At 39.2% G+C, this 13,159-nt stretch overlaps 1 protein-coding gene across 3 annotated transcripts in view; it reads right to left on the reverse strand.

Moving 5' to 3' along the window:
* Window positions 1-879: 879 nt before the first annotated feature.
* The window catches only part of LOC120798283 (semaphorin-5B-like), a 36,537-nt gene continuing 24,257 nt past the window's right edge, over window positions 880-13,159 (reverse strand). For 2 of the 3 annotated variants that reach the window (XM_040142471.1, XM_040142472.1), the window contains 12 exons: window positions 12,952-13,159; window positions 11,970-12,087; window positions 11,497-11,681; window positions 10,867-11,010; window positions 10,365-10,512; window positions 8,571-8,796; window positions 7,283-7,504; window positions 7,027-7,197; window positions 5,007-5,156; window positions 4,621-4,656; window positions 3,442-3,653; window positions 880-3,184 (listed from right to left, as the gene is read on the reverse strand). In XM_040142471.1, coding sequence (XP_039998405.1) covers window positions 3,023-3,184; window positions 3,442-3,653; window positions 4,621-4,656; window positions 5,007-5,156; window positions 7,027-7,197; window positions 7,283-7,504; window positions 8,571-8,796; window positions 10,365-10,512; window positions 10,867-11,010; window positions 11,497-11,681; window positions 11,970-12,087; window positions 12,952-13,159 — 1,982 coding nt within the window. In that variant the 3' untranslated portion in view covers window positions 880-3,022. Of the gene's footprint in view, window positions 3,185-3,441; window positions 3,654-4,620; window positions 4,657-5,006; window positions 5,157-7,026; window positions 7,198-7,282; window positions 7,505-8,570; window positions 8,797-10,364; window positions 10,513-10,866; window positions 11,011-11,496; window positions 11,682-11,969; window positions 12,088-12,951 lie in introns of those variants that run through there. The other variant, XM_040142473.1, reaches the window with a different exon arrangement.

A 13,159-nucleotide genomic window follows, 5' to 3' on the forward strand; every position in this document is an offset into this window, starting at 1 on the left:
TTCAGCAGGCAGAAGTGTGTTTGGGAGCAGAACAAAACCATTTAGAGATCCTTCGACAAATTGTGAGGATATATTGTATCTACTGTGGAATGGTGACTCAGATTTCACAGCAAAGAAGGCTGTCAAAATAAAATGGTAAATACAAAATGCAACTTTTTAAAAATCAATATTTACGTTGTCTTGGCCAAATACATACAAACATATCTGTACAGTTTACACAAACATGTACTGTATATTCATGTATGAGTATGAGTGCACGCAGTTACTTGTACGAAAAGCACCCAAACGTGAACAAACATATTATCAGGGCTGTTTGTTTCATGCTACATAACACTACAAATGGTGACAAACACCTGAATTCATTTCTTGGTATTTACAGTTTAGAAACACAAGATACTGTATGCAATGTACATTTTACAGCACAGACTAACTTAAATATTAACAATACTGTCATGGAATGTAACAGAAAAAAACAGATGCTGAATATTTGAACATATTTTAAAGGTTTATCATTATTTAAAGCCCATGTGTAGATTTTTTTCTGTGACTTCAGAGTCTGACATTATTCTGATGGTGTATGGTTCTGTTTGTAGAGAAATGAGACAATTGCAGCAAAATCTGGTCAGATTCATGAATATAGGGGGCAGTGTATTTTTTTGGTACTACCAGCAAAAACGACATATTGTGGGTGTAATAGCCTACTAATTTGGGCTTTTTCAGCAGTAGAACTTGTCTGTAATTTAAGAAAAAAAAAAATGTTGTAATTTCCAAGATGCCTCCTGCAAACATAATTTGGTACTAATTATAGGGAAGATAGAGCCAGAGATCAATTGGTGCACTTCCAGTTGATAAAGACTGGCAAATGAATTGGAATTTAAGTCGGCGTACAGTCAGTCAGCTGAACATGCAAAGATGTGACATTTTTCAATAGGCATGCATTTTCAATATGTACGAATAACAACATATATAAAGAATAATGTTTTCAATAATAAAGGAAACATGAATATCTTTTTGGTTTTAAATACTATCAAAGACATTCCTGTTTCCCCTGCAATCTGTACCCAATTATACAGTTTTTTTCCAAGAAACTTCTTGGAAATGATGGAATTTGTATATCACAGGGATCATATAACAGATAATCCACAGTTTGTTGAAATGAGCAACAGAAAAGTGGAAAAACATATTTATACAAGTACCTGTAATATTGTCCTCGTGAATGTGTCTGCATCCACTCTGAGCATTCATACCTCATATGCTTGGAAAAAAAAAAAAAAAAAAGTCACATATAGACAAACAACCATTCACATTCACATCTCATCTATGGACACTAAACTATCCATAGATGAGTCCAGTTCACTTAACCTGTATGTTTTTGGATCGTGGGAGGAAACTGGAGGGAAAATCCACGCAGTCATAGTAAACCTTACAAGGTCAAAAAATTTGTTTTTTTTTTTTTTGTGTGTTCTCTCCAAATCTGCTTACTATTGTATTCAGAAGCATAAGAGAAAAAGTTATAGCCAATGAAAATCACTTTTCCTTGCTTTCCCTCAATAAAACTAGTGTTTCCCATGTTCTATCAAGAACATATCTTAAAGTTATAACTTAATGCATTGCTGCAGAACATTTTCTTACATACAAGTCTTGTACATTGTGTTTTTCCTACCTTCTAGGCAGCCATTGTTTTCCACTCACTTCAGTACACTATGAAATATAAGATATAGAGACTTGAAACCTGCTTGAGTAAGTTAATCCATCACAATTATACAAATTGTTGTGTTACGTCTGTCGAAGTTACCTTTTACTTGAAAAGCTGATTTATCGTGTGCTTATGCGTTCGTGAGAGTCTCTGAAATGTATTTGGTGATTACTGAGCAATAACCTTAATGCATTAACATGCAGAAAACAGAAGTGTATGACAAAAAAAAAAAATGCCCCATCTGAAGTAAAACATCAATCATTTTTTTTCAGGAGACAGATACAAATACAAACAGTGACATCAGTGAACACCCCTAAAATAATGAATCTTATCTGTTGACAGAAAAGTCAGGAGACTTCAACGATGTACAGTACATAGTGAGGCCTGTCAAAAACGCCCTCTTCAGTGATTTTTGTTGTGGATGCTGCTAAACATGAAAATTAAAGCAAATAAGCCAGAAATCCACACACAGTGAAGAATGATTTGTGGGGATATTATGTAGAACACATTATTTTGGCTGTTTCTGTTTTGTTTTTTTCCCCCACAGATGTCTGTCTTTACTGACGGCAACCCACACTTAGCAAGTGTCCAGGCTGCCTATATAGTCCGTATACAGTATTAAGTTCTCTGAACTCACCTGCAAAAATACGCAGACTACATAACCGGCAGGTGAGTCTCTTCTCAGTCCAGGTACATACAATGTCTGAAGTTTAGTTGAAGCCCTGGACCTTGTGGTCCTACCCTGCTTTCACACTGCCCTGAGCACAAATGGAGCACCTCAGGGGTGGGGTGGGGGGGGGTTGGGCTGACAGTGTCCTTTGCACACTGCAGCAAAATATAAATTAAAAACTGTACACAATGTAATGACTGTGCATAACGTAAACGTTTTTGTGGCTGTGCATGTCCTCTCATCTCTCCTGTTACACTCCACTGTCTGATAAAAGCAAAATTGCCACTATAAATAGTTTTATTTGCTCATGTTTGGTGGTATCTGACTTGGATTGTTCTGCCTACACCTAAACACAATGAAGAAGAATGGAATTTCACTTGAAACTACTCTCTACTTAAGCATCACTGATGTCTGTGGATCCTACAGACTAACAGGAACACAGGTACATGAACCGAGCCTTTAAGATCTCATCAACAGATCACAAAATCAGACTGGAACATGACAATGATTTTGGTGTTTACTTTAAGACTTTCTTGATCATCAGGATAATCTATCAAAATCTTGGTGTATTTGTTTTGAAAGAGAAATCCCATCAGGGTGGTGTTGGGGTGAGTAAAGAGTTTGTTTTGTTTTTTTTGTTTGCGCCTGGCCTCCGTTCAGCTGTGCATGTAGGTCCTGCAGGGGGAGTCCGGATGGAAGTCGTACTTGCTCAGGCTGGGAGGATAGTAGGTGGTGGTAAACATATTGCTGGAGGGCAGTGGGGAGGGGAAGTGGTTGCATGTCTCGTCGTTCACATGGAGATTGTTCTTGTTTAGCGTCTAAAGTGTAGAGACAAAGATTTTGTTGTCAGATAAAAGCACAAAGTACAGCAAATGTTGACTGACAAAGAAAGTCGGCATCACTTCTCAGTTACTCTGTTACATAATTTAATTGTCTATGCCTTATTTTTTCTTGTCTCTCTCTACTTTGTCTCTTAGAAGTGACATTACCTAGAGTATAGTGTCATGAACAACCCGCAAAAGGATGGCACCATTTTTAAGAATTAATGGGAAACCAAACAACAGAACCAGCCTACCTTAAACTCCATTGGGATGTACTTCTCATTCTTTGGCGTGGCGTTGCCCTGCTTGTGGTAAGTGAGGTGGTTCGGTGTGCTGGGGTGGATGACTGCTGACTCTGCTGACGGCCGGTTCAGGTGGTGGCAGTAGGTGTAGGCCAGCGCTGACAGTAATGCTGCTGCAAAGAAACTAGCTGAGCCCACAGCAACGAGCTGGAACAAGGTGAAGGCTGGAAGCAGAGGGGTGGAGGAGGGAGGGAAAGAAAGGTGGAGGATGAGAAAAACCAATAAAATCAAGCCTCTTCTGATTTTTTTCAGTGATTCAAGTCCAGTGCTAATTGACGGCTGTTTCACTAGTTGGGAAACACAATGTCAAACTACATAATGAAGAGAAAACAAAATAACAATTTAGTCTGATTTTCAGGCTAGGGCTCTTCTTTTGGGGAACCTGAATGTGCTTAGCAAATTTCTTGATAATTAGCCTGTAAGATGAGGCAGTATATTTTTTGAAAAGGCTCATTTTAGTTTAAGGGTGGCACTAGAGAAAAAGTCATGAAATCACCAAAGCAACAGGACTTTGAAGAATGAACTTTCAAAAATGGAAAGGGTTCATCCTCTGAGGAGCAGTGATGCAGTTAGTACATTTCATTGCAATCCACTCATTTGATATTGGTATATCTTTTGTGCATGGTAGAAGTGGAAATTGTGGACTGATGGTAATTTTAGGAGGGGGTGAACATTAGGATTCATCGTCTGGGGACCGTGACTATCCACATCAAATTTCATTGTGATCCAGCCCGAAGTTTTCAGGGATATCAAGTCAAGCGACAAGGGGCAGGAAAGAATTTTCAAACTGAAAGGTGATTTTCTTGTCTGGCTGCAGTGAAACTTTATCAAAAGACAGGACAGGCCCTTGCCACAAGGGGCCAAAGCCACAAACAAGTCAATACGCTACCAACTGTGTGGTACACAGACAAGAAAAAGGCCAATAACTTTTTAGCCTTGGGACAATAACTAGGTGTTGCTACATGTTCAGAAACTGCAATTAAACTGAGGTGACAGTGAGGAGAGCAAAGGTATAAAACCTGGCACGATTTTCTGTTGGGACTTAATGACCACACAAATACAGTAGGTGTGTGTGAGCTGGTAAACAATTTCGGGAGACTGCATGGACAGACGTCACTTGTTTTCACTTACTTCCACAGCTGTAGTCCTCCTGTCCAGGTAAAATGACTGGAGAAAGACAGACAGAAATGAAACAGAGAGACAGAAAAAAAAAACATCAATGTAGTGAAGTAAAATCACTGCAGTTCCGAAAGATCAAACAACAAAAAATGGCAAGACCAGTTAATTTCTCTCAAAGGGTTTATGGTTCTTGAAGTAGGCAGAATGCTGACATCTCAATTAATTTGTCTTTTATTTTCTACAGACACAGAATGAACAAGTCAGCATTATATTGTGTCTGATTAAACTTTTTGTGTGACGAACTGGATTCTTCCAGCTTATATCAGCATCTGTATGTAGCAATTTAATATGTGCAGCAAACTTGTTCCAGTGATCTACTAATAAGAACATGCGCTTACCTGGCACCTCATGGGGCTTGCATTGCCTGGACTGGGTAATGTTGCCCTGGCAGAGACTGGCCTCAGCCACCTGGTCCTCACCACAGCGATGAGTGCGATGCTGCAGACCATCCTCATCACAATCCCCCCACTCCGTCCACTCACCCCAACCTGAGGAACGAAAGTACAGAATTGACAGAAATGATGAAAGCTGGAGAGTCAAGAAGAATCTGAAACAAAGGCCACAAGTACAATTGTTGGGTTTCTTTCTAGGTATTTTAAAATTGTATGCTGCTGCTTTGTTTAACATCAAGAAATCAGATTTTTTAACCTTCCATCTAAGTTGTCGACATAAATTAGAATTTACCATTTAATGCTTTGTTTTGTTTTTTTTTAAATCTACATATACATTAAAACAATACTTGGATACTGACAGATAAGATGCACTAAAAGTTAATGGAAATGCTTTTTTTCAATAAATGATCTTGGATCAGGGATCTGCTTCTGTGTCCTTATCTTCTCGGTTAATATCCTGCAGTGTAGATTCAGCATCAGCATATCACTGCCAACCTATATTAAATACCTCCACTTCAAAAGAAATACCCAAAAAGCAATTTATTTAGAATTTAATTGGATTACGTAACAGGACATTGTCCATGTCTGCTGTTTAGGAGATGGCTCGGGAACAGAAGTAGGAATTTTGCATATTGGCTACCCCAAAAAGACTGTAAGAGGTAGCTGTCTTGTAATGAGATATCTTGACAGAAAAAAAAAAAATGTCATTCTCCTGACTGTGCCAGCAACAAAGTCAAGTGGCCACTGATAGAAAGCTAGTGACCAGAGAAACTGCTTGGAGGGTTAACAAGTGTGCAATCTGTTCAGCCTCCTTGGGTGCCTGCTGGAGTTGCTTTTTTTACTGAACAAAAGCGTATAACGAATGAGATGCTGATTAAATCAATTTGCTTCCAATTCCTCTACTTACAAATGAGTGAAGGTATTTTAATAATGTTTTGTCTGTTTAATTTCTTACTTTCAGCCCCTGCATGCTGGGATAAGCTCCAACAACCATGTTGTTTTTCCCCCTCAACACAAATATTGGTTCGCCACTTGCTGTGTGGAGGAGATTTCTCATCAGCATCCATACAAACACCATTATTTAATCTAGACATGGGGACAGGGTGAAGCTATGGGGTGTATTTATGTTGTAACAATTAGGATAAATGACAATGAACTCTGTATAGTACTTTTCAAACCAAAGTTACAAGATGCTTAAAACAGGCAAAATGTCTAAAAGGAGAAAAAATTAAAGTTAAAATAACCAGTACGCAAAAGCATTAAAATAAATTATTTGCTGATGTCATACTTAAAAAAAAAGATAAAGGACCAGATTAATATAGAAGAAAATGCAGGGAAAATTTTCCTCTGCACTTTCTTAACGTGAGCATTTCGTTTCATCATTTCACTAATTTCTGTTTGAATCTCTGCTCTGATCAAGGATACCAAGAAAACCGTAAAGCCACTATGTGTGCAATTCGAATATTTCCAACTGTGATGTCTGCCGGTAGTGGTACCAAAAAGGCAGCTTACAAACATCCCTAAGGGTAAAATATATTTAAATGAAGCTATGCTGCGATCTGTTGCTGGATTACGTGTTAGTGTGACATAAAGCAGAGTGTCATGAGCATAGCAGTGGATATGAATATTATGACTGCAGATAATATGCCCTAAAGAAATCCAATCAGTAGAAAACGATTATGGAACCATAATCCACACCTCTACACTTCAGTTATAACCTTTCCACATAAAATCAAGGGGAATGAAAAATCTGTTTTCTACGTATTCGTGTGAATTCGTGCGAATTGAGTTTTTCGACCTCGGTCCTATAGTAGCTATAAGGTTACTGTAGCAACTCTACGCTAACAGCTCCATTCACACAGGTGTGCGCCCTCCTTTTTGTTTCAGCCACATTTTGTGATTTATGCTAATGAAAAGGCCAGCAGGTTTTATGTAAAAATCTTTTGTAGCGATTATGCTTTCATACCTTCACAAGCATGTGTGTTGCAGAGGGCCTCTTCAGTGTGCAGGCCTATGCAGATGTCTCCTCCATTGACTGGGGGAGGACTGCTGCACGTCCGAGTCCGCTGGTAGTGTCCGCCCCCACAGGTGGATGAGCACTGGGACCAGGAGGACCAACAAGACCAAACCCCACTCACTGGTACACACACATATAATAAACTTTATTCATACAATTTACAACCTCTGCTTTTGCAACTACACTACGTAAAGTATCCAGTTACCTGGACAGGGTTGAGTGTTGCAGTCCTGATACTCTACTGGGGATCCTACACAGGTGTTTGGGTTGGTCCTGCCCTCTGCCGTCGAGCAGCTACGTTTCCGGGTTCGGAAGCCTCTGGAGCATTGCTGTGAACAACTGGACCACAGTTCCCAGGATCCCCAGCGAGCACCTTGGGGCTGGGACAAAGTTCGACCACTAGTCTTCACTAAGTCTTCAACCAGAGCTGGAAAATAAAATCACCATAAATAAAGCAATGGTTGTTTTTTTCCATTCTCCTTCACATAATAAGCAATGCATAGTAGAAGTAAGAGGGAAATAAGAAAAACAGAAAAAACTTTCATTCAATGAAAAGAATAAAAGTCAATCCCGACATCATTTGACATCCTGCTGAATGAGTGAATGCTCAAAAAAATCTAAATTACTAATTTTCTTTCTGTGTTCAAATAAGACTCAAAGAAATTTATCTTTTTATTGCCAAACTCAGCAAACAGACATCCAGTTATGAAACATTAATTAGTGAGGTGCAATGTGGGTCAGGTTGAAAAATGAACTTGTTTTCCCTGTACACGCATACACACATAGGCAACCATAATCACAAATTATTTACATATGAATTAGGGGTAGTTCCCGAGGCTTTCAAATGAGGCCAGCACAAATATTTCATTCACATTTTTTTTTTCTCTATTTGCTAAAGGTTAAGAGCAGCCACACAAGTTAGGATGAAAACAAAATGACATTTTCAGCTCACCAGCTTTACCTATATTGAACTAAATATCCAAAGCAATTTTTATATATAAATTTTTACGTTGTATCAAATAATCCAGAGTCCATGAAGAGAAACACATGCATGTCTCTGAGGAGTGGAGGAAGTTGACATCTTCTTCCCCATTATGGTTCAGTGATGTTTAATCAATCTGCTGATTGATGGCTACAGACATGAAACCAGCTTATTATGGCAACATGGGAGCTATATTACTAACAGCACTGTTTAAAACTCTTTCTAATCCAAGTTAAGCAGATGCACAAATATAAAGACTGAATACTTCAAACCTAAAAAGTTACCCTAGTTACGCGACCCCTAGGTTAGGGTGGCATATCGATACACTTGCACTCTAGCAGATAATCACCGCACCATGGTAACAATCATATTACTAGGGTACCTGCTGGCACGTGACAAACAGAAGAAACATGGCTACATTTCTGATTTGCTAGCACTGCAGAGTGACAAGGTAAAGAGTTTAGAAGCTGATGTTTCCATAAATTGTTCCCTGCTCATTCTCTGTACTTACAGTCAGTCTGACAGGCTCCAGACCCGTCATTGGGACAGAACCGGGTCTCCACCTTCTTCTTGCCCAGCTGGAGCTGCTGGGGGTCCGGTAGCAGAGCCCTGCAGGTGTACCTGAATCTCTGCTCTTGCCGTGACCCATCTTCACTAACATTGACTGGCATCCAGGGGGTCCAGGGGGTGTTGCGGCGTACCTCAGGGCAAGCCTCCAGGTTACAGACCTTATACTCCTGGAAGACATGATGGACGAAGCCTGTCACCATGAATGCTGATGAAAACTCTAAGCCCACTGCTGTTTCACAGGCTGAAGTTACTGCTGTCTATTCTACTGTATGCTTGTTTTATCTTGCAATGCCATACATCCTAATGTTTTCATTAATTCATTATAAACAGCTTTCAGAGACAGCTTGCTGCCTTAATTCATCCTGCTAAAAAAAAAAACAACAAATATTCCAGTTTTTCCTTGGGGGAGTTGATTATGCAGCTAATTACTGTGTTGAATTGGACTATTTAAACAAGGCTGCATATAGTTGAGGACATTAAATGATGCTTCACAGTCAGTTCTAATGAAGTGGATTGTTCAGTGATAAGTCAGGAGGGGCTACACTTAATGGATGATTGCAGAAATATAACATTAAAAATCTTTCGTTTTATATATGCTGTGCTGCATCCACAGCTTGAACCCCAGGGCTCACTGACTGGGGGTAAACACAGAATCTCATATGAGACAGTCTGGTGTATCCAAGTTTAACTTGATGTGCCTGATACCCAACAGCTACAGTGTTTTTGCACTGCTAGCAGAAGTGTGTCAGTCCAAACCTTTTTTTGATGTGTTCCTTGAATGGTTCATTTATTTATAAGTTTATATTTATTTTTTATGGTGTTTTTATTTATGCTTTTATTTTACGGGTATTTAGTTCCTATGTTATGTAATTTGCATTTGTTGATTCCGATGGCTGTACTGTAATGTAAACTCCGAACCTTTAACTTTGGGGAGAGTTGTGGCACTCTCCCGCTTCCCAGACCAACAGAAATAGTAGGCAGGGCCAAAGGTCAAGGTACAAAAGAATCGGTCAGAAAAGTTAGAGAAGATTAATGGTAAAATAAAAAAATTGTACAATCTAGTTGGTTAATTTCTATCAAAATTTACTGAGAACATACTGTACATGCTCCCAAGGGGATTAATCTTTCATTTTAATAACGCAGTAATCTATTCTCTTGCAAATAAAGCTTTAAGTATTTATTATTCCAAATAAAACTTGTAAATAACTTCTTCTCTATATAGAAACTTGAATGAGAAGTGGGACTGCTTTAAATAAATGTGACAAGACTGTTCAATTTAACACATTTAATCTCGAATCCTTTTTGGAAAGGCCGTGACTTATTGATGGCTTCTTATTTTGTGATCAATCAAAAACACAATACAAGATTTGGCCAAATTTATCTCACACTGTATACAGAATTTTTTCCAAACACTTACTGTAAATCGGCCAAATCAGTGCAGGTTTAGTAGAATGGCACTGAGCAAAAAAAGAAGAGGCACAACTGTGTGTATCTTGTTCTTGGCCAAACAAACAAACAAAATATCCTTTATCTCAGGTGAAATATTTCATAAATATACTGTAGTATCCCACGGCAGATTGTCTATTTCTGTAAATTAATGTACAAATCATCTGGGCTGGTCTCTTTTTTTAGTTTTCTTTACATTTAAAGCAAGCACATAAATTGTGTGACTTTTCGGTGTGGTTACAGACATCTTAACTTTGTTATTTCTTAATATCCTCGACTGGAACAGTACCGTGGCACATCCAGGACAAGTGTTTCCATTCTCACAGGTTCTGGTCCTGGAGTGGACCCCACCTCCACATTCAGCACTGCAGTGAGCCCAGGGGCTCCACGCTGTCCACAACACTGGCTGGGGACATGGCTTTTTCTCATTGCACAGTCTGGAAACACAACAATTTCACTTAGACTGGGTCTCGAAAATGTAGTAATTAATGCGGTAACTGTAATGAATGAATGATCAGGGCTTCAAAACCAAAAATGTCTACCTGTATTTATGTAAGAATATTTATATTATTGGCTGGGAAGCTTGAAAGTTTCGAGAATAACTCAAATCCCAACACCCAGCTAAAACAGCGGAGACATTTGTGCCCAGGCTGACAAGGTTTTTACTGTCACTGATGTCCTTTCTACCCAATGTGGTTATTTTTTACCTCTTAACAATGCCATGCAGTAATGATGGCTGTTGATGTTTCTAAAAATGGTGAAGATGATTACATCTTCACGTTCATCCTCACCTCTCCTCTCGACCCTGGCCAACACAGATTCGACCACCGTGCCGAGGCGAGGGGTTGTTGCAGGACCGCTGCCTCACTTCAAATCCGATGCCACAACTGCTGCTGCACTGGCCCCATGAAGACCAGGGAGTCCACCCGCCATTCCTGAGGAACAGGATGCGAGAGGGGAAATGTAAATACTATTACATGTAACTGTTGTTAGCGGCTGTTAAATGTTTGCAAATACCTCGCAGAGATAGCAACAACTGAAGATGATGAGCCACATATTTCTCAATTCACTCTTTCAACTGCAAAGGCTAGACAACTAGCTTCATTGTCTTAACAACTTGTTGACTTATTTATTCGTCCATCATGCATCCTTTGGGGAAAAGTAAATAAATCAAATGCAATAACCTTGTGACTCTTTATCACTCATGCTCCTCTTTAATGAGGTACTTTCGTAATATTAGGTTGTATTAATATAAGATTTTCAGATTTATTTGGCTAATTTTGCTCTGGTAATTAATCTCTGATATAATGAAGGTTACGCCTTGTTTTAACAATACACGTCCAGCCAAAGAACTTAACTCTGCTGTGGTTGATTTCAAGGGTTAGATTCGAGATAATGAATATCTGTATAAAAAGATGTACCTGGAACAGTTTGCCACCTGTATGGTTGGGCCACTGCAGTCAACCCCACCACATCGGGCCACCGGTCCATCACATGAGCGGGACCGACATGCGCAGCTGCTGATGGAGCCCTCGCCGTCGTCGTGGTTACAGGGTTGCCACGGTGCCCAAGGACCAAAACCGCCATCCTGCGTTAGGTTCCTTACCTCCAGAAAGGATTTTAGAGAGCGAAAAAGCACATCAATAAGACAGATTTGCCTACAACTACCAAAATTGGTTTTTATGCCATGAAAACTGTATAAATGTCCTGAGAAGTTTTTTTTTAATATGGAACAATACCCTCAGGTCAATGAAAGACAAATGAATGGATGTAGGCTTGTTTTTAGACATCTTTCACAAAGTAGAAAGTTCATGAGAAGTTCCTAACAGCTAGACATTTTTAAATACATTTTACACAGTAAAGACCATTACACAGGAGTAACTTTGTGTCTTACTGGGCACTCTGTGATGTTTTGGGTCCACTGGTTCATGTTGGAGCTCTCCTCGATGGTGGTGCAGCGCTTCTGTTTGTGATCCCAGCCACAGTATGGGTCCCGAGCTTCCATGCAGTAACTGATATGAATTCGGACAGTTATTTCAGTGATTGTCAAAGTTGCAGAATTATCAAGGCTCCCTGTGACACAGGCTTGTTTGCTATGAAATGCTAATTGAAAATGACGCCAAAAACTCTAGTAGTCTACACATTTCTACAGTCTACAATCAGCAGGATTGTCTAAGAATCCTGAGTATAATGTTTTCTCTGTATCAGAGAATTTCTATTGTGTTTAAAGTTGGTGGGCTGCTAGAGGGGCTAATACTAAGAAACTACTGTACATCATAGAATATTCTGTTAGGTTGTCAGCATATTCTAGTGGTACATTTACTGTCAACAAATTCATCAACGGCCTACTTATGTAATGTCTGCTTTGAGGCTTGCCAAAATATGGACTGACAGTTCAAAAGCAGTTTCTTTACAGGGAAAATAAACTGGGCTCTTAATATAATCATCTTTGTCAGCATTTACTGTGGGCCTTTCAGACTTGGACACCCATGCATTTTTGTCTCTTTAATGGCAGCGAGTTAATAAATCATTTTAAGTATTTTCAAGTTGAGCTAGGAAATTTGCACACTCACCATGAGCAGGAGATTTAAAGTAGAACTTTTATTAAATGATTGACAGCAGATTGTGGATTTGCATATGCTTTATACTTAACATATATATATTATATTCATATATGAATTTAAATATTTATACCGTTATATCTCCCTTGTTTTTGTTAACCCTAGGTCACTTGCAGGTTCTTTCTTTTCCAATAAATCATAAAACAACGCTAAAAGTCTGTAAATCCGATACAAGAGGCACTTATTTTTAACAAAGAAAAGTTAATCGTCTGGTTAAAGTCGACATTGCAGGCTTGACGTTGATAAGGATTGTACCGTTCAGTTGGATAGGTGGAGCATCGCTCTAATGGGATTTTCATCAATCTGTCATCAAGTCCCACAAACAAGGACCTGTCACTTTGGAGGATTTGCAGGCTCTTGATTGGCTCGATTTGCCCTTCAGGGAGGATTCTGAGCTCCTCCAGGTAGCAGCCATGAAGGCTTTTATTGGTTGTGGAGAGAGCCTTCAGGATGGTGCCATATT

This window comes from Xiphias gladius, chromosome 13 (genome assembly GCF_016859285.1).
Source record: "Xiphias gladius isolate SHS-SW01 ecotype Sanya breed wild chromosome 13, ASM1685928v1, whole genome shotgun sequence".
Lineage (NCBI taxonomy): Eukaryota > Metazoa > Chordata > Actinopteri > Istiophoriformes > Xiphiidae > Xiphias > Xiphias gladius.